A 22,624-nucleotide genomic window follows, 5' to 3' on the forward strand; every position below is an offset into this window, starting at 1 on the left:
TGCTAATACACAAACGAGGCAAGCACATCGGCAAAACGAAACCTCCGAGGAGAGACAAACTTGCTTAGCCACTGATAGACAAGGGGGACGAGAACATCAGCAAAACGAAACCTCTGAGGAGAAAGAAACTCGCTTAGCCGCTGATAGACAACGGGGGACGAGCACATCTGTAAAACGAAACCTCCAAGGAGAGAGAAACTCACTTAGCCACTGATAGACAACAGGGACGAGCACATCAGCAAAACGAAACCTCTGAGGAGAAAGAAACTCGCTTAGCCGCTGATAGACAAGGGGGACGAGCATGTTCACAAAACGAAACCGCTGACTCTGCATTTCAATTTTGTTTCTAACGATTTCAATGGTTTCTAGGAGCCCGGGCTTTTTACAGCACAGGCTTACACTGCCAGTTAACATATAAAGCCTCAAATGGCCGAGGCCCTGATTACTTATTTGACTTTTTCATTGCTTACAAACCAGAGTTTGTAACCAATCTGTTAGGAGGATGACCATCTCAGCAGCACTCAGTCAATCAGGCATTAATAGTAAGGTGGCCAGATAGAAACCTTCCTTGAATAAAAGGCATTTAAAGAACTTTAAGAGCATGAGGAAAAACATTCTCTGGTCTGATGAGACACAAATTGAACTCTTTGGGTAGAACGCCAAGCATCATGTCTGGTGGAGACTTCCTATCATCTGCCAAATATCATCACTATGGTGAAGCATGGAGGTGGCTACATCATGCTATGGAGGTGTGGGGACAGGGAACTGGTCAGAATTGAGGGATGGATGAATGCTGCCAAACGCAAAGAGCTCCTTGAAGAAAATCTGACCGAGAGTGCACACCACCTCATAATGGGACAACGGTTCACCTTCCAGAATGACAATGACTAGAGTCGCTTTGGGACAAGTTTATGAGTGTCCTTGGGTGACCCAACCAAACCCTATAGAACTTGTGAAGATGGTAATTTACAGACGCTTCCCATCCAATCTAATGGAACCTGAGAGGATCTGCCAGAGAGAGAATAGGATAAACTGTCCAAATCCAGGGATGCAAAGCGTGCAGAGACTCACCCAAGGAGGCTTGAACTGCCAAAGGGGCTTCTACAAAGTACTGAATTAAGAGTTTGAATGCTTATAGGAATGAGCAATTTCAGTTTTTGATTTTTAACAAATTTTTATATCTTTCTGAAAACATGTTTTCACTTTGTCATTATGGGATACCGAGTATAGGGCAAAAATGGCAAATGTATCAATTTAAAACTAAATCTATTACACAATAACATGTGTAGAAAGTGAAGGGGTCTGAATACTATCTGAATCCACAATACTATTTGAATCTTAATCAATTATGAGTGCTGAATGATTTCAAGGTCTGTTTCACACAACTGGAAGAGACGTGCAGCAGACACCTACTCCCCCATCATCACTAATTTGTCCCTCAAACCTAAAAGCACAAATCCACCAACACATATCTCCTTATTAATAAGCTTATTAACTAATGTCCACAAGCCGCATGCATTTCCTAATGATACAGAGGCAGTTGGTACGTTTAGAGCTGTTGAGATCAGATAAAAGCAATGAAATAAATGTCAGTTGACACCTTGTCGTAGCTTCCTTCCTGTAGTAAGAAAACAAATGTGGAACAAATGAGAGCGTACGGCGAGTCACACGTCCATCTAAACAGGACAGGTGGGCCCGGCCTCATACTATGGTGGGGTTTGGGCTCAGAGGAGATGCGTGAATATCTGTGGCCACCAGAGGGCGCTCCAGCCGCAAAAATGTCCACAATGCGATGGAAAGCATTTCTGTAGAGTAGATAGATAGATAGATAGATAGATAGATAGATAGATAGATAGATAGATAGATAGATAGATAGATAGATAGATAGATAGATAGATAGATAGATAGATGTGAAAGGCATTATAAGATAGATAGATAGATAGATAGATAGATAGATAGATAGATAGATAGATAGATAGATAGATAGATAGATAGATAGATAGATAGATAGATAGATAGATGTGTGTATGTGTGTATGTGTGTGTGTGAGATGCAGACATGTAGTGCCCTTATATTGAATATCATATTGTAAGCCATAAGCCAATAATATCATATTAATGGGAGATTTTCGTTAAATAATTTACCTTAGCGTTGCCACATACGGGTTTTTCTTTCGGAGAGTATGTCCCGTTTCGTGATTGTTGCATGCTAGTAACAACACTTCTGCCATACAGTAGATACCTGGGTTGTAAATACGGCGCCTGTGTCTTTAAGCAGGTTTCCAGGGATGCCGAGGGGCTTGTGGGAATTGTAGTATGTACTTGTAGGCGCGGTGCGTAGAAAACCGGAAGAGAAGAATGTGGCGGGACTTACACCAGATGGCGGTAATATAACGGGAGTGTCCAAACCACCGTATAACACAAGAAGACGGGTTGAAGAAGTGGCGGGACTTTTTCATTCTTCATAAACTCGATCATTGGCAGCACCCAAAAACTCTTCTCTGAACTGGATATTCGCGGCGGAAGAAGATTTGGCATGACCATCGAATAGAAGAACGGCGGTGGGCTTTTTTTCTCCATTCATGTCTACTGTTGCTGTTTATGGAAGAGGTGCGCCTCAGAAGATCATTCACCTTCTGGACTTTGATGGTAGGATTGTGTTGCATTACCAATTTTTCCGAGTAGCCGTTTACAAAGAGGGATTATTCCATCACATTTTTCTTTCAAGTAACAGTTGTTTGCACTTGAAGATCCACACCCACCATTTACAGTAAAGACTTTCGGGTCTGTGTGTGTTGTCTGGCGACGATGTCCGTGACGTTCGTTTTATATGTTTGTTATTGGTTTTCACTGCTGCGTTTGTAAATTGTTGCATATATATTTGGTGAATATATATTATTTATTTATTTTGACCTTTTTTTCTGGTGTGTTTTGTTAATATTGGGGTGTAAAATACTGCAGTACTTAGACGTTGGCCTAATTCCATCCGTCCCTCCTTTTACAGGCGTAGCAGCTTCATTTCTACGCTAATCTGTTGGCAGCCTTGTCATCTCCCCAAGAGTCGCGGATCGCTACAATACAAAACTCAAATCATGACTGAAAAAAATCCCAGAATCACACCACTGCCAGTTTAGTGGGCCGTTTCTGAGTTCCCATCTGTGCTTGTTGAAATCGCAAGCAGGGAGTCTATTTGGTCACTGGCTGGCTAGCCTCACATGAACAGACGTTTTCCACGAGCAGTAAATCGATTTAATTAGATGTAGAATTTGAAGCCTTGACAATAAATGTCACATTTTGATACTAATGAGTCAGTAAGCGAATAAACAGGGAATTAAAACCAAAGCCAGAGAACACTCGAGGATGAGAGTGGGGAGTTCTCTGAAAACCCCTGAACGTCCAACACCTTACCAATGCAGTGTCGCCCATGATGCCAGATCTGGATATTTATAGTCGCGGATGTTTGCACAGCCAGACTTCTTACGGTAGTAACTGAAAAAAAATCCTTAGAAATCTTTTTTTTTTTTTTTTTTTTAAGTCTCCACAGACTGGGAAATTACCTTCCTCTGTAACGGAAGCCAACGGCAGTTGGCAGAGCTTGTCACTTGCATATTGCAAAAAAAATGAGCTTACAGCTCCCTGGTGGCATTGCTTACTGACTAATAGCTTGTTCAGTTTATGTGGCATGCCTGTAAGCAAACAATCAGTTAATAAAACACTCAATTAATTTAACAATTAACATACTAATAAGGACTTTCTTTTTCATTTTGACTGTTGGCTCACCATAGGGGACACATTAAATTCTATTTTTTATCCTCTCTTGCTGAAATAATTATTGGCTAATTTCAAAATGACATCCTATCTCAATAATCCTTGAAAAATAGCCTCTTTACAGCTTTTTAAAACACTTGGTTACAATAATGTATCCACCTTAATAAAAGGACAGCTGTGAGTCTGTCCAGTTGCTACACTTCTTCTTTGTTTCGGCTGCTCCCATTAGAGGTCACCACAGCAGATCATCTTCTTCCATATCTTTTTGCCCTTTGCATCTTGCTCTGTTACACCCATCACCTGCATGTCCTCTCTCACCACATCCATAAACCTTCTCTTAGGCCTTCCTCTTCTCCTCTTCCCTGGCAGCTCTATCCTTAGCACCCTTCTCTCATTATACTCAGCATCTCTCCTCTGCACATGTCCAAACCAATGCAAACTCGCCTCACTGACTTTGTCTCCCAACCATCCAACCTGAGCTGACCCTCTAATGTCCTCATTTCTAATCCTGTCCGTCCTCGTCACACCCAATGCAAATCTTAACATCTTTAACTCTGCCACCTCCAGCTCAGTCTCCTGCTTTCTGGTCAGTGCCACTGTCTCCACCCCATATAACACAGCTGGTCTCCCTACCATCCTGTAGACCTTCCCTTTCACTCTTGCTGATACCCGTCTGTACCAACATCCTGACACTTTTCTCCACCCGTTCCACCCTGCCTGCACTCTCTTCTTCACTTCTCTTCCACAATCCCCGTTACTCTGTACTGTTGATCCCAAGTATTTAAACTCATCCACCTTCGCCAGCTCTACTCCCTGTATCCTCACCATTCCACTGACCTCCCTCTCATTTACAAACATGTATTCTGTCTTGTTCCTACTGACCTTCATTCCTCTCCTCTCATATCTCCACCTCTCCAGGGTCTCCTCAATCTGCTCCCTACTATCGCTACAGATCACAATGTCGTCAGCAAACATCACAGTCCACGGGGACTCCTGTCTAATCTCGTCTGTCGACCTCTCCATCACCATTGCCAATAAGAAAGGGCTCAGAGCCAATCCCTGATGTAATCACACCTCCATCACTCCCACCACAGACCTCACCACGGTCACACTTCTCTCGTACATTTCCTGTACCACTCTTACGTACTTCTCTGCCACTCCTGACTTCTTCATACAATACCACAGCTCCTCTCAGTCACCCTGTCATATGCTTTCTCCAGGTCCACAAAGACGCAATGCAACTCCTTCTGACCTTCTCTAAACTTCTCCATCAACACCCTCAGAGCAAACATCTCATCTGTGGTGCTCTTTCTTGGCATGAACCCATCCTGCTGCTCACTAATCATCACCTCACTTATTAACTGAGCTTCCACTACTCTTTCCCATAACTTCATGCTGTAGCTCATCAGTTTTATCCCCTTGTAGTTACTGCAGTCCTGCACATCCCCCTTATTCTTAAATATCGGCACCAGTACACTTCTCCACTCCTCAGACATCCTCTCACTTTCCAAGATTCCATTAAACAATCCGGTTAAAAACTCCACTGCCATCTCTCCTAAACACCTCCATGCTTCCACAGGTATGTCATCTGGACCAACAGCCTTTCTATTTTTCATCCTCTTCATCACTGTCCTTACTTCCTCCTTGCTAATCCGTTGCACGTCCTGATTCACTATCTTCACATCATCCAACCTCTTCTCTCTCTCTCTCTCTCGTTCTCTTCATTCATCAGCCTCTCAAAGTCCTCTTTCCATCTGCTCAACACACTCTCCTCGCTTGTGAGTATGTTTCCATCTTTATCCTTAATCACCCTAACCTGCTGCACATCTTTCTCAGCTCTGCCCCTCTGTAGCCCACCGGTCCTTTTCTCCATCTTTAGTGTCCAACCTCTCATACAACTCATCATACGCCTTTTCTTTAGCCTTCGCCACCTCTCTCTTCACCTTACGCCTTATCTCCTTGTACTCTTGTCTACTTTCTGCATCTCTCTGACTTTCCCACTTCTTCTTTGCCATCCTCTTCCTCTGTATACTCTCCTGTACTTCCTCATTCCACCACCAGGTTTCCTTTTCCTCCTTCCTCTTTCCAGATGTCACGCCAAGCACCCTTCTTGCTGTCACTCTTACTACATCTGCTGTAGTTTCCCAGCTGTCTGGTGACTCTTCACTGCCACCCAGTGCCTGTCTCACCTCCTCCCTAAACTCAACCTTGACAGTCTTCCTTTTTCAACTTCCACCATTTGATTTTTGGCTCTGCCCTCACTCTCCTCCTCTTCTTCTTGATCTCCAACATCATCCTACAGACCACCATCCTATGCTGCTTAACTACACTTTCCCCTGCCACCACTTTGCAGTCTTCAATCTCCTTCAGATTGGCTCTTCTTCATAGGATGTCATCTACCTGTGTGCATCTTCACTCCACTCTTGTACGTCACGCTATGTTCCTCCCTTTTCTTAAAATACGTATTCACCACAGCCATGTCCATCCTTTTGGTGAAATCCACTATCCTCTGACCTTCTTCATTCCTCTCCTTGACACCATACCTACCCATCACCTCCTCGTCTCCTCTGTTCCCTTCACCAACATGTCCATTAAAATCCGCTCCAATCACCACTTTCTGACCATCACTTCATCCAACTCACTCCAAAAATCTTCTTTCTCACCCACTGCACACCCAACTTATGGGGCATATGCACTAACAACATTCATCATCACACCTCCAATTTCCAGCTTCATAATCATTACTCTGTCTGACACTTTTTTCACCTCCAAAACACTCTTGACATACTGTTCCTTCAGAATAACTCCTACTCCATTTCTCCTCCCATCTACACCACAATTTGAATCCTCCTCCGGTCCACCTGGCCTTACTCCCCTTCCATTTAGTCTCTTCACTCACAATATATCAACCTTCCTTCTGTCCATCATATCTGCTAATTCTCTCTCCTTACCATTCATACTGCCAACATTCAAACTTCCTACCCTCAGTTCCACTCTCTTTACTTTCCTCCTCTCCCTCCCTCTTCTTCTCCTTCGGCCAGCAGTAGCCCAATTTCCACCAGCACCGTGTTGACTAACAGTACTGGTGGCAGTCGTTGTTAACCTGGGGCTCGACCGATCCGGTATGGAAATTTGTATTGTCCGCATATTGATTTTGGCAAAATGCCCTTCCTGACATAACCCTCCCCATTTATCTGGGCTTGGGACCAGCACAAATAAACATACTGGTTTGTGCATCCCCTATGGCTGGGTTTTGCAGTTCCTACACTATGTCTCTAGTATTCCATCAGAGGGCACATCACCAACATTTCCAGTAATAAAATATATTGCTACAAATGTTTGTGATGCCCGATCTGTTGGAATGACAAATGAGTTGCATATGCCTCTTTTTATATGCCATTTGGTATGGGATTTGTAAAAGCAGTGTTAATGTTAGCGATGTGCCACCTTTTAGAATGACACAGACATAGTAAATGGATGGATACACAGACACTTATTCTTTTATTAAGGTGGATGACAGTACCCAGGAAAGATAATACAACAAAGATTCATTAAATTAACACACCTTTATCACAGCCAGCATAGCTTAGACGTTGGACTTCAACATACACGATGTCCAGTTCAGTCCCCATTACCAACCTGCTGGATGTTCTTGAGCCGGTCATGTCACCTGTCTATGCTCTCATTGATTTAAGGTGACTGCAAATAACCTTGGAATGTTTTTTCACAGTAGATTACATTTTAAATTGGTCAGCACAGTGAAAAGCACTATATTAAATGAAGATTCACTAAATCAAACTGCCCCCCAATTTTATTGTTACCTGTGTATAAATAAAATAAAATGGGGAAAAATTCTAAAGAGGTTAACACTTTTATAGGCACTGTAAATCAGGTTGCTCTAGTTCAGGATAATAGGGATCTGATCTATGGATGGATGGATGGATCTACAAATCACTGGGTGCAAGGCAGAGACTAACCTGGAGGGGGCATCAGGACTACAAACACCTCTCCATCAATTATCAAATCCACTTAAGCCAATCTGTGCTCATTAGGAGATGGAAGGTCACTGGTGCAAGACGGGCGCCAGGATGACAATAGTAACCAGTCCTGACTGATTCCAGTTATTCACGTTTGTCAATTCTTCACAATGCATTTTATTACTACATGCATTACAGAATGCATTTCATTCGGCGGCACATTCACAAACATTTATGCTTTGTCACTCCAACAGGTGGCACCTCACAAACATTAATGTAGTAGTAAAATGCATTGCTACAAAAGTTTGTATTGTGCCACCTGTTGTAATGATAGAGACGTAGCAACTGGAGAGACTCACAGACGCTTGCCCTTTTCAACAGAGTGTAACTGCAGACTGCAGTACCTGAGCGGTCAGTTCTGTAACGCCCCAACATCACAAAACACCCTCAACGTTGGTCACGAAGCGCCCATTACATGCCCCGTTACACTACAGTTAAGATTAGGTTTGTGTGAGGACTCAAAGGGCGATGTTGTTAGCATCAATCCTAACGTGACCTACATCATAGGTATAGCAGGCTGCAGTTTGACCCATCTCACCCCTTTTACAAAAGTGGATATTCACCTTTGTAAATAACGTAATTTAAGTCATTGAGCAATTGATTAGGGGAATAAGTTTGGGAAACTTGGTGTGAAGAGGAGTACGATTTTTGACTTAGTCTAGTCTGAACTTCTTCCAAGCCATATAGCAGCCGGTCAAGGTATTTTAAGCTGATAGTTAGAAAAGTCTTAACGTCTAAACTGAATGTTACCATTGAAGGTAACTTAAGTTGCCTCTAGTGCCCACCGTTCACATCGTTTGTCTTTCGAATGTGCACATGTTGCTGTTTGAGTAGTGAGAAAAGCGCTATATAAATATAAAGAATTATTATTATTATTATTATTACATACCTGTCAAGAAGAGCAGTGAAGTGATGCAGATGATGCTGTACATGACTTGACCCTGTGTGAAGTAAACAGGATGTTAGACGGGAACGCCATCCAAGAACACATCAGAAACCACATTAGCACCAGCAGTGCAGCAACAAGCACCTGCCATGCCACTTGCATATTAATCAAATATTTAAAAAAAAAAACAAAAAAAAAAACAGCATTGCTTCAAACAGCAGATCAAAATAACAGCACTGAGAAAAATGTGTGGGAATATTTTAACCTTTTCGAATAACCCATATGCCTGCGTCCCGACAACTTATATGGAAAGACCAGTGTCCTCAAATAGTTTTCAGTAGTAACAACCATTCCAGGTGATGCACCATAATTTTGTTGTTTTTAAAATGCCATGAAAATAAAGGCACAGATTTTGTGATTAAAACAGAATGAGTAAAAGTAAAGTTGCAGCCTGTCCCACGCTGCCATTTCTCACATGACAAACTTGAAACTCTCTAAAGCTTGACACTGTTAAGCTTGTCTGCAGAGGTCTGTGTGGCATTTCAGCGGGAAGGCACCAGCAATGTTTCTTTCTAAGCCCTGGTAGATTCCATTGCTGCTGCTTTCTTCATCAGATCTGACCGTGAACTGAAGTATCGTTGACACTGAGCCCTGAGCTCCCAACATCCCAAAGATGTGCTTCTAGGTGGACTGTTGACTCTAAACTAGCACAATATTTGTGAGTGTCAGTGCAAAATTTGAGCTTACCTAGTGATAGGCTGGCGTCCCTTACGAAGCAGATTCCTTACATGGTGCTGCATGGCAGGGAGTGTGGTGTAGTGGTTAAAGCTTTGGACTTAAACCCTTTTTGGACTTTAAATCTCACAAGTGACACTGTGCAGCAGTTGGAAAACCAAAAGAAATGGTGTAAGTTACCTGGGATAAAGGTGTCTGCCAAATAAGTAAATGTAATTGCTGCCCCTACTGTAATGAAAGTACTGTGGACTGTGCAGGATTTATGGTCTGTTATATTCATTTATGACTTCTCACATTGTCTGGAATTGCCTGCAAAATAATCTGTAAGTATTTATTAAACGGTAAAACTCTTGCCAGTGTGGGAGCACAACTCCGCTTATCTACAATGGGTTCAGAAAGTATTCAGAACCTTCACTTTCTGCACACTTTATTTATTGAGTTGAGTCTGGACCAACATCCTTTCCATTCTTCATCCTCTTCATAGCTGTCCTTACTTCCTCCTTGCTAATCCGTTGCTCTTCCTGATTCTCTATCTCCACATCATCCAACCTGTTCTCTCTCTCTCTCTCTCGTTCTCTTCATTCATCAGCCTCTGAAAGTACTCTTTCCATCTGTTCAACACACTCTCCTCACTTGTCAGTATGTTTCTATCTTTATCCTTTGTTACCCTAACCTGCTGCACATCTTTCCCAATCTTTCAATTGAGATCGCAAGATGCCAGACTACTTAAAATTCCAAGGATTAATAAAATAACAGAAGGAGGTCAAGCTTTTAGTTACTGGGCCCCGAGGCTCTTGAATGGTCTGCCTGCTAATATAAGAGATGCCCCTTCAGTTTCAGCATTTAAAATCCCAGGTGAAGACTTACGACTTTAGTCTGGCATACCCTGACTAGAGCTGCTGATTAGTTGTGTATGCTGCATTTCTGTTTGTTAAACATTTGTACAGAAATATAAGTATCTCGATATTTATAAACCGTCACTAACTCTCCTCTATTCTGTTTCTCCTCTTAGTATCTAGATGTGGAACTTGATGCCACTGCTCTACTGCCAGGCTGCTCTCCAGCATATGGAAGAGTCAATTCAGATAAAGGAGCATTGGAATCATTGGATGGAAAGATTCTTTCATTAGAATGGATGACTAGCACAGACTCCACTATAGAAAACCCAGGAGCAGGGTAGGCAGCCAATTGGATGAGGTCTTCAGGACAATGATTTTGTTTTTGACTTTCTCTTTTACGATTTTAATCCCCACCATTGTTAACTGGCCATAGTTTCATCAATGCATTAATAAACAGATATTGTTGGTTTCCATTTATGTTTAATCAGTTTCTTAATAAGTGGGTCTCCTGTAAAAATACTATTTTAACGTTTAGACCTGTTAGGTGAGAGAATACTTTAATTCGTGATTCAGACCTTTAACATTCCAGTTTACAAAGTTAACTGTTCAGTCATGGAGACATTGCTTCTGAACTTTTGTTGTCATTTTGTAGTCTTAACTTAAGATAAAATAGCTTTGACCTTAATTTCCAATTTTACCAGGCGTTATTTCCATGAAGCCTTTTGTTACATTGACACTTATAATAAAAGGTATCTATCTATCTCTATCTATCTATCTAAAAGGATTAAGAGAATAGATTAGAAAATCTATTTCTAGAGAGCTTGCTCTCTTTCTCCCCCCGGATCCCACCATTTTGCCTCCCCACGTGAGGCTAGACCACACTTCACAAAGACCCAGTCCTCTGACATACCTAGACACAGAGCACATCCATAACAAAACAAGCTCCCTCAGCAGCAACGTTTAATGATTAAAATAAAGATATCTATTGACAATACAGTACAAATACTATAAGAATAAAGTATAATGCATTTAATGTGTTTAATCAGTTTGTACTTTGTTCTTTATGTGTCTTAACATATCTGTATTTTTATGTGTACTACTTCTGTATTTAGTAGTTAGTTTAATGTAAACTTGTATTTTAACTGAGAATTCATCACCGTGCTCTGCATCTGCAGTCAATGAAGAGCACTATACAAGAAATAAGTCGTAATTGTAAGTTGTCATCAGGGCAAGAGGATCAAACCACTTCTAAAGCGGCTTATGATTTCAAGGGATAATAAAATAGTAGTTGCAGGTTGAGCTTTTACTCACAGGCCCCCGAAGCTGTGGAATGATCTGCCTGCTACTATAAGAGGTGCACTTTGAGTCTCAGATTTTAAATCCAGACTGCAGATTAGCAGCTTTAGTCCGACATACCCTGACTAGAACTGCTGATAAGCTCTGCATACTGCATTTCCATATATATAGATATAGATATATATTCATTGCATTCTTAGTCTGTGTCACAATCTGATTGTATGGGTGGTTACTTACCAGGTAACGCTTGTGGTTGGTCAGCAAGTCAACTAACATCCGCCACGGTGCCCTCATTTCAGTTGCGAGAAGCAGATCATAGAATGGTTGAAATAGTTTACTGTCAAATAATGCAAAGAGTACGCGACACGTGTTTCGCCCTTATTCTGGGCTCATCAGGCGTACACACTCACTGCACCCCCCTCTTGGGGAATTGAACCTCGGACGTCAGCGCCAGAGGCAAAGCCTCTAACGTTGTGCCACGGCGTGTGGTTCATTCATTTGACAGCATGTAGATCGGGGTAATTACATTCATTGCATTTGTAGTCTGTGTCACAATCTGATTGTATGGGTGGTTACCTACCAGGTAACGCTTGTGGTTGGTCAGCAAGTCCGCTAACATCCGCCACGGTGCCCTCATTTCAGTTGCGAGAAGCAGATCATAGAATGGTTGCTAAGACTGTTGCCCCTGTGAGCTGGTCAGATAAATGGTGGAAAATGAATGAAGTTAGAATTTCATTGGACTCTGTATCCATGACAATAAGGACCCTTTAAACCTCTAATTCTTCTTCTTCTCCTTCTTTCGGCTGCTCCGGTTAGTGGTTGTCACAGTGGATTATCTTTTTCTATGTCTCCCTGTCCTCGTCATCTTGATCTGTCACCCCCATCACCTGCATGTCCTCTCTCACCACATCTGTAAACCTTCTCATAGGCCTTCCACTTCTCTTGTCTGGCAGCTCTATCCTTAGCACCCTTCTCTCATTATACCCAGCATCTCTCCTCTGCACATGTCCAAACCAGCACAATCTCGTCTCTCTGATTTTTAATCACCTCATTTCTTAACTGAGCTTCCACTACTCTTTCCCATAACTACATGCTGTGGCTCATCAATGTTATCCCCCTGTAGTTACTACAGCTCTGCACATCCCCCTTATTCTTAAAAATCGGTAACATTGCACTTCTTCTCCACTCCTCAGGCATCCTGTTACTTTCCAAGATTCCATTAAACAATCTGATTAAAAACTCTGCTTCCATAACTCCTAAATACCTCCATGCTTCCACAGGTATGTCATCTGGACCAACAGCCTTCCCATTCTTCATCCCCTTCATAGCTGTCCTTACTTCCTCCTTGCTAATTCGTTGCACTTCCTGCACATCATCCAACCCTCTCTCTCTCTCTCTCTCTCTCTCTCACAGTCTTTAAACCTTTAATGCTATGTGTTATTTCAGTGCCACGCTCTAATTAAGCATTGCTGACCACCGACCATCCCTTTATGAACATAGTCTTGTCTTTTTCAAATGGATAATACGCCATGTCACAAAGCACACGTGACCTCTGTACAGATTTTAGTGAACTGTATTTACTGTAAGGAGCCAGTTGAGGTGGCTCAGGCACCTGATTAGGATGCGTTTCTTGGGATGTGTTTCAGGCATGTCCAGGCAGGAAGAGACCTTGGGGCAGACATAGGACATGCTGGAGTGATTTATATCTCTCGGCTGTCCTGGGAAAGCCCATTATTTTAACATGGCTTTCTCATAGCTTCATTTCAGTGTAACCCTGATATTCTGTATATGCATTTAAATATCTTTTTTTTTTTTTTTTCCATGGCTCCGAAATCCATACTGACCCCGGCTATACTTCCTTAGAAGACTGGCGTCCTTCAACATCTGCAATAAGATGCTGCAGATGTTCTATCAGACAGTTGTGGCGAGCGCCCTCTTCTACGCGGTGGTGTGCTGAGGAGGCAGCATTAAGAAGAAGGACGCCTCACGCCTGGACAAACTGGTGAGGAAGGCAGACTCTGTTGTAGGCATGGAGCTGGACAGTTTGACATCTGTGGCAGAGCGACGGGCGCTGAGCAGACTCCTATCAATTATGGAGAATCCACTGCATCCACTAAACAGTGTCATCTCCAGACAGAGGAGCAGCTTCAGCGACAGACTGCTGTCACCGTCCTGCTCAAATGACAGACTGAGAAGATCGTTCCTCCCCCAAACTATGCGAGTCTTCAATTACACCCGGTTGGCGGGGTGGGCAGGGTGAGGAAACATTAACATTATTCAAAGTTGTAGTCTGTTTTTACCTACATTTTTATTACTGTTTAATATTGTTTTTTGTATCAGTATGCTGCTGCTGGAGTATGTGAATTTCCCCTTGGGATTAATAAAGTATCTACCTATCTGCCTACCTACCTACCTACTTTCTCTGCTGTTCTTTTTCCGGTTTTCTGTAGTGGCAATCTGCGCCCCAACCACCTGATCACGGCACCCCTGAATTGACAGATTGAAGGCCAGAGGTCCACATGACCATCATCATCTAATTCTTTCCCATGAAGCCTGAAACTCATGAGGACTGATTGAGATCATTGATGTTAGGTAGAAGGCCTATTGGGGGGCTGGGTGGGCTCATGGCCCCAAAACCCCTGCAGATTTTGTTTTGTTTTTTTTCTTATTTCTCTAGCCATGTAGAGTTGTTTTTTTTTTTTGTTTTTTTTTTTTTTCTGTCCTCCCAGGACATCAGACCTTATTTTATTCTTTGTTAATTAGTATTGCCTAATTTTATTTTTATTTTTTTCTTCATCTTGTAAAACACTTTGAGCTACATCATTTGTATGATAACGAGCGATAGAAAGAAATGTTTTTGTTGTTGGTGGTATCCCCCTAGAGATGTTGCAGGAGGAGTTGAGGGAAAAGGGATATATGGGCATCATTGCCACCTGCACCCAGATAAGCATCAGAAAATGGATGGCAATTTACTACAACGTCCAGCACAGTCTCCAGATCTCGATCCGGTGGAGTAAGATGTGAAATAGGACGTTCACCGTGGACAAATCTGCGGGAACAACATGACACCATCAAGTCAGCATGAATCCGAATGCCGAAGGAATGTTTCCAGAACCTTCTTGAATCCATGCCTTCAAAGCTGTTTGAAAGGCTAGGGGGGATTCTACATTCTATGGAATTAGCCGACCTGATAAAGTGGCCTTTGAGTTTACTGTATATGAATTTGCCTGTTTGATTGAGGTTGTAAAAAAAAATATGTTGTTTAATTTTTTTTGTTTTACATTTCAGGCTGTTTTGGAAAGTTTCTGCACAGCCCTGCCTCTGAAGTGGTTACCTGTGAAAACCATCAAGACCGCCAACCATTGCTGTGAGTACCTCTGAATGACTAATACATTCCCTCCCTTCTTTTTAAGGTTTTAAAAACAACACTGAAGCCTCAAATGATTCATGGGGTTCCTTTTGCCCACCCAGCCCCCCTTTTTTTTTTTACAGCTGTTTTCCCCCCTCCACGACTGGAACTTCTGTCTTGCCAAACTGCTGTGTATCTTTTGCCCTTCTGAGGTACCTCCAGAGACTCTTTTGGATTCAAACTGCAGGTGTTGACTTTTGTAGTGGGCTTATCACAATTTCACTCTCTTACATAAAGTCCCCAGTGGCTGAAATAAGCAGAAAAATGCTTGCTACCTTCGACAACCTGATTCCTGTGTCAGCCAGGATTCCTCCCCTGGCTGGGTTTCAGTCCCTTGTTTTTTGTCCTTACTGTTAACATTGATATAAAGAAACAGCACCAACGTTATGTTTGTTAATTATCTGCTTTGTTTTCTAGGTCTGTGTCATGTACCTTTTGTCTTGAAGGTTCTTCCCCAAGATGCAGGACCACCAACCTATCACCAGACTGCCCTCGGCCCTATAAAGATCCTGGCAGTTCATTCAAATGCACTTGGGAGTTGGTGAGTTTATTTGTGTCTCTTTTGCTGTGCTTGTACTTTTGTGATTTACTGTTTTCTGACCTTCTGCTCTGCTTTTTGGACTATTCTCTGGATTACTGTATTGGGACTTTCTTTGCCTCTGATGGTCTTATTGTTTCAGGCAATTCCTTTTGTGCTCTTGGGAGCTTCAAGTTATACTAGAGAATTTTCATTAAGAATAAAACTTTTATTTTATTAAGATTCTACGTGCTCCTCTATTTACTAGCCAGGGTTTTTTTGGATGTAATTTCCTCCTCTAGTGGGCATTTTTGGTACTGTTCTGGACTTAGGTGCTTAGGGACTCTCGGGCAGCATAACAATACTGTTTTTCTTTGAATACAAGTCAAAGTAAATTTACAAATCGCTCCATTTTGTTTTTACTAGCATTTTCCATACTGTCACAAAATTTTTGGAATTAAAAATAGACCTCCGAACAATTCTTATAAATAAAAGTATTGAGCAAAAAAAGGCAAAAAAAAGAGTTGCCGAAACGGACAATCCAATAAACACCAAATCCAAATCACAATCCTTAAGCAAAACTCTTACTTCAAAGCAGAAGGTTAAAGGAAGACAGAAATACAAAGTGGAAAACAATCCTCCCAATCAGAAACCATTCAAAGTGAACCACACTGGACTCCAATTCCCAGCCTGCCTTTGTAGAGCTGGGGGCGGTCTCTTAATGGTGATGGACACGTGGCCCCGCCTCTTGGGGATTCTACCAACAAACATCACATAGCTGAGTAACACACGTAGCTACTTCATAAAAACTAAATCAAATAAAATTAACAGTGGGCACCCAGTAAGTAACAGCGGCTACTCAGAATCATCAGAGTTCAATGACCAGGGCAGGTTCCCCCTCAGTGTCCAGAGCACTGTTTGTCGCATATTCCTTCAATACCACAAACAATGCCCCTTTGTATGTATACCATGGACTTTAAGGACACGTCTGCCTCATAATGTACAGAGCTTGTGCCCTTTTACTTTCATAAATTTCAGCCAGTGGGTAACAGCGCCCACTCAGTACCATCAGAGTATGATGACTGGGGCAGGTTTCTTCTTCGGGGAATCCCTTCAGTATTACTAACAGCTCCCCTTTGTGTATATACTGCTGACTTTAAGGAGCGTGTGCCCCCTAATGTACAGAGCTTGTGCACTTTTATTTTCATAAACCACACCCAGTGGGTAACAGTGCCCACTCATTATCACAGTTCGGCAAAGTTTCCCCCCTCAGTAGCCAGAGTGCGAGCCCCTTAAATTTCATAAATGGTACCCCTCAGATGCTGGCGCCCTAGGTGGCTGCCTATGTCACCTAATAGATAAACTGGCTCTGTTAGTATCATTAGGCCACAAAACATATTCCCATTTGTCACTGTGGTTTCTCAAGGTGGTCTTTGCCAGGCATGAGAGATGCTGCAATGTTTTTTTTTGCAGAGCAGCAGCTTCCTCTTTGGTGCCCTGTCATGGTCGCCATGCCTGTTTAATGTTTTGCGTATGGTAGATTCATGAACGCAGATGTTCACCTACTCCAATGATTCCTTCAAGCCTTCAGCTATTACTCGGTGGTTCTTCTTTACCTCATTGAGCCTTGTGTTGTGCCTTTTGAGTCATCTTGGCTGGGCACCCACTTCTAGAGAGAGCAGCCACAGTATTAAATCATCTCCCGTTATGTCCTGTTTGTCTAACTGTGGGCTGGTGAATATCTAAACTTTTGAAATGACTTTATAACTCCTTCTAGCTTCAAGCAAATCAACAATTTTTGATTGCAGGTCTTCTGACATTTCTGCTTCACAGCAGCAGAAACTTCTTATGAACAGCAAACTCACAATGCTGGACTCTTTCTTTATTAGTCAACATACCTGTAAATCACACCTCCAGTCTCATTTCATTGGTTGGACTCTTGTGACTGTAGTTAGCATTTGGTAGAGTCATCGGCCTAGGGGTTCACAGACTTTTTGCAACCTACGCTGTGAATGCCTGAGTGTTGTATTTAGTTTATTGAAGAAGAACAATACGAAAATGGGTACGTTAGTAGTTAACGCGGATTGTGTTTGTTCATTATTGAAACTTAGATGAAGATCAGACCATATTTTATGACAATTTATGCCTGATTGTAGTTATTTCCAAAGGGTTCACATACTTTTTCTTGCTACTGTAACAGCTCATCCAGATACTTTATTTAAATGTTAAGGTTTTCTTTTCAGCTATGGAATAATTAATGAATTCATGAACACCCAATTGATCTCCTGTCATCACTGCCTACTTCAATAAACCTGTGACACGCAAGGCTCTGACCCTGCATCTCCAGTCCTATGGCACCTTTGTCACTCCTATCTGTCAGCCACCACCATTTATGACATTCACGTTGCTGTGAAAAGCAGGCTAACCTTCACTGCACCTCAAGCCAGGCGGCTTTTTCTTGATGTTCTTTAATTCTACCACTTCATCTGACAGATGCCCTATTACTCATAATAGGTGTGAGTGAATCACTCTTACCATTCCTGTGTTAGTGTGACAAATAAAGATTCAGAGCCACTTAGACATGGAAGGGGGGGGCTTTGGTGACAAATAATTACAAAAAAAAAATGGAACGTCAAATAGCAGACCACAGCACAGTACTGTTATATGATACAAGGCTGGTAAGGTGGCATGAAGTTTTGGATTTGAATCCCAGCTTGGTCGTGTGTGCATGTTTTCCACATTTAGAATTTCTTCTCACGTCCCAAAGTTGTCCAGGTTACGTCACGGGCCTCTCCAGATTGTCGTGTGTGTGTGTGTGTGTGTGTGTGTATGAGTGAGAGAGAGCGAACGAAAGAGGGAGTAACTAGACAAAACCAGTTCTACTCCATGTAATAAATCATATTAATTAACATTTTAAACATGAACGTGCAGATCAGTCTGTTGGTTATAAATAAATCTTTTACATCAAGCACCTGATCAACCTTCCAAACCCTTAAAAAAATGAAAAATATTGTAATATATATATACAAAAAAATTGCCATATCTTGCTATATAGGGTAAAATATATGTAGTTCATATATATGAATTTTAAGATTATATCTGAATTGTAATCAAGCATAAATTTCTATTAATAAAATGCATTGTGGATGTGATATGCAGAGCTGTGGCTCTGAAACATCGTTTATAGTTTGTTTTTATCTGGAAAAAATTACAAACATGGGCTTCCAAGTGAATCCAATTGATGAGTGCCGTCACACTGTGACGTATTCCACTCTGTAGCACGTATACTGAAACTTGATATTTTGATTTCACATTCTTTATTAATCCTGCGGTGGGCTGGCGCCCTGCCTGGAATTTGTTTCCTGCTTTGCGCCCTGTGTTGGCTGGGATTGGCTCTGGCAGACCCCTGTGTCCCTGTCTTAGGATATAGCGGGTTGGATGATGGATGGATACTTTATTAATCGCAGTATTCTTCCAGGTTCTTTTCAGGTTGCTTTGACATTGTTAAAATAAGTTAGCAATGTGTTCAATTTGTATCTCTTCAGTATCAGTTTCTAGGGATGATTACTGTCACGCTAACAAATTTAATTGCAAATGCATCTAGAACAGGGGTTCCCAGACTCGGTCCTGGGGGGACCCCCTGTGGCTGCAGATTTTTGTTCCAACCAGATTCACAATGGGTGATAATAATCGAGAACAACTGATCTCATTTAATTAGCAGGTCTTGTTTTTACTCTTCTCTTATTCTGCATTCAGGAAAACACAACCATATGGTTTTTACATTTATAAGACATTTTGAAATATTTGTTTTTTTCTAAAGCTATAAATACTTAACTCTCTTTTGTTGTTTTCTTATTATTTTCCCCTTTTCCTGTGTAGTTTGCTCCCTTCATTTAACCCTAATAGTGACCATTAACAACCAGCACAGCAGACTCCCAGGATGATGAAAGCAGCAATGACTTCGGTGTCAGACCCGCTGATTAGTAAGTAATCAATTATATAACCAGAACACCTGGAAAAGCAGAATTAAAATTAGGCTGAAAATACTGTTAATGACTTAAAAAAAAATACACATTCCCCATACAACTGCTTATTACATTTTAATAAAAATCTACCAGTCTTGTAGAATTGTAATTACTACATTGACTCCAAAACATAGAAATTGGGAAATAATAACTCACTTAATTAGGCTAAGAGTGGTTGGAACAAAAACCTGCAGCCACAGGGGGTCCCTAGGACTGAGTTTGGGAACCACTGCTCTAGAACATTACACCATTCTTATGCAAATTTTCTTACAAGTGGAAAGTTAAGATACAAAATAGACAAATATATATTAAAATGTTACAATATATTTTACAGATTACAGATATTTTATCTCTGTATTATAATAAAAAGATCCTGGGACGAGACGTGACTTTTTCAGAGAGATACTTTCAACTCCCGCGAGATGAGACTTTGTGCCAAGAGATTTAACCAGGCCTGGGGCTGGAAATAAAAGACAAAGAGTAGATGACAAAATAGAAGGTCATAAAGAATTCAAAAATGTTGGCGCGATACACATGCAGAGCAGGTTAGAGATAATAGAAGTACGAAAATTCGAAAGTCTGAAAAAAAAAATGATAGGAAAGATCGCATTAGCACAAACAAACGAAAATTATTACTCTGTGAAATAATGGAACAGTGAAAAGAGATTGAATATATTGTTCGGGTTTAACCTTTCAGTCGGAGATTTGTAGATTGTCTAATTCGTGTTGCTATTAGGGAAAAGTAGTGTTTCATCCCAATGAAGAGGCGTATCCACGAGAATTAAAAGATTTGTTGTTTGGTGAAAGTGAAATCCACAAACATGAGTGGCAGAGACGCAAAGTGGCTGGCACATAAGTGCAAGTTGGCAATTAAAGTGAGCATGGGGTGAGGCCTCCTAGTATTGTATTATAACTAGAATTTACAGCATATTTAAAAACATGTTGTTATACTGTATATAAACTTTACAGTGCATTGCACTATTTTTAAATATATTGATAAATATGTATTTTATATATTGGAAAATATATTGCAATATACAAAAATAGCAATAGTTTATGGTATTTTAGAATATAAAGTGGCTTGCAAACGTTTTAGGCCCCCCCTTGTTTAAAATGTCTGTTACTGTGAATAGTTAAATGACCAGAAGATGAGCTGATCACCAAAAGGCATCAAGTTCCAGATGACACATTTCTTTTCAGTGTTTTATGCCAGATTAGTTTCTTGTTTTTTGTTTTGTACAATTGTACAATGAAACAAGGAAAGGAGCACCATGCCAATGTTTTAGGCACACCAAGATATTTGAGGTCTCAGATAACTTTTCCCAAGGTGGTCTCAGACCTTCATTAGTTCGTCACGGCTTGTTCACAGTCATCGTTAGGGAACCCCCCCCCCAATGATGCCCATGCCAAAGCTGTATCAATTCTCGGACTCCATATGCATTTAGGTCCATAAATATTTAGACAGAGACAACTTTTCTCTCATTTTGGTTCTGTACATGACCACATTGAATTTTAAATGAAACAACTCCGATGCAGTTGAAGTGCAGACTTTCAGCTTTAATTCAGTGGGGTGAACAAAACGATCACATAAAAATGTGAGGCAACTAAAGCATTTTTTTCAAGGGCTCAAAAGTAATTGGACAATTGACTCAAAGGCTATTTCATGGGCAGGTGTGGTCAAGTCCGTCGTTATGTCATTATCAATTAAGCAGATAAAAGGCCTGGAGTTGATTTGAGGTGTGGTGCTTGCATGTGGAAGATTTTGCTGTGAACAGACAACATGCAGTCAAAGGAGCTCTCCATGCAGGTGAAAGAAGCCATCCTTAAGCTGCGAAAACAGAAAACACCCATCTGAGAAATTGCTCCAATATTACGAGTGGCAAAATCTACAGTTTAGTACATCCTGAGAAAGAAAGCAAGCACTGGTGAACTGAGCAACGCAAAAAGACCTGGACGTCCACGAAAGACAACAGTGGTGGATGATCGCAGAATCATTTCCATGTTGAAGAGAAACCCCTTCACAACAGCCAACCAAGTGAACAACACTCTCCAGGGGGTCGGCGTATCGATATCCAAATCTACCATAAAGAGAAGACTGCATGAAAGTAAATACAGAGGGTACACTGCAAGGTGCAAGCCACTCATAAGCCTCAAGAATAGAAAGGCTAGATTGGACTTTGCTAAAGAACATCTAAAAAAAGCCAGCACAGTTGTGGAAAAACATTCTTTGGACAGATGAAACCAAGATCAACCTCTACCAGAATGATGACAAGAAAAAAGTATGGAGAAGGCGTAGAACAGCTCATTATCCAAAGCATAGCACATCATCTGTAAAACACGGTGGAGGGAGGCAGTGTGATGGCTGCCAGTGGCACTGGGACACTCGTGTTTATTGATGATGTGACACAGGACAGAAGCAGCCGAATGAATTCTGAGGTGTTCAGAGACATACTGTCTGCTCAAATCCAGCTAAATACAGCAGTCACATTGATTCATGATACAGATGGACAATGACCCAAAACATACAGCCAAAGCAACCCAGGAGTTTATTAAAGCAAAGAAGTGGAAAATTCTTGAACGGCCAAGTCAGTCACCTGATCTTAACCCAATTGAGTAGGCATTTCACTTGTTGAAGACTAAACTTCAGACAGAAAGGCCCACAAACAAACAGCAACTGAAAACCACTGCAGTAAAGGCCTGGAAGAGCAATAAAAAGGAGGAAACCCAACATCTGGTGACGTCCAGGAGTTCAAGACTTCAGGCTGTCATTGCCACAAAGGGTTTTCAACCAAGTATTAGAAATGAACATTTGATTTCCAGTTATTTCATTTGTCCAATTACTTTTGAGTCCCTGAAATGAAGGGATTGTGTTCACAAAATGCTTCAGTTGCCTCACATTTTTATGCGATCGTTTTGTTCACCCCACTGAATTAAAGCTGAAAGTCTGCACTTCAACTGCATCTGAGTTGTTTCATTTAAAATTCATTGTGGTAATGTACAGAACCAAAATGAGAAAAAAAATGTCTCTGTCCAAGTACTTATGGACCTAACTGTAGCTTGTCCCAACAATTAGCAGCCATGGGCTCTTCTAAGCAACTGCCTAGCCCTCTGAA

The 22,624-nt window shown here is 41.4% G+C and overlaps 1 protein-coding gene across 1 annotated transcript in view; it reads right to left on the reverse strand.

Annotated features, from left to right (window-relative positions):
• LOC114668104 (uncharacterized) overlaps positions 1–22,624 on the reverse strand; it is a 36,727-nt gene that overhangs the window by 8,419 nt on the left and 5,684 nt on the right. Inside the window, exon 2 of the mRNA XM_028823733.2 lies at positions 8,694–8,745. Within this exon, the coding sequence (XP_028679566.1) occupies positions 8,694–8,736 (43 nt within the window). The 5' untranslated portion in view covers positions 8,737–8,745. The remainder of the gene's footprint in view (positions 1–8,693; positions 8,746–22,624) is intronic.

The sequence above is a fragment of the Erpetoichthys calabaricus genome, chromosome 17 (assembly GCF_900747795.2).
Source record: "Erpetoichthys calabaricus chromosome 17, fErpCal1.3, whole genome shotgun sequence".
In the NCBI taxonomy this organism is placed as follows: Eukaryota; Metazoa; Chordata; class Cladistia; order Polypteriformes; family Polypteridae; genus Erpetoichthys; species Erpetoichthys calabaricus.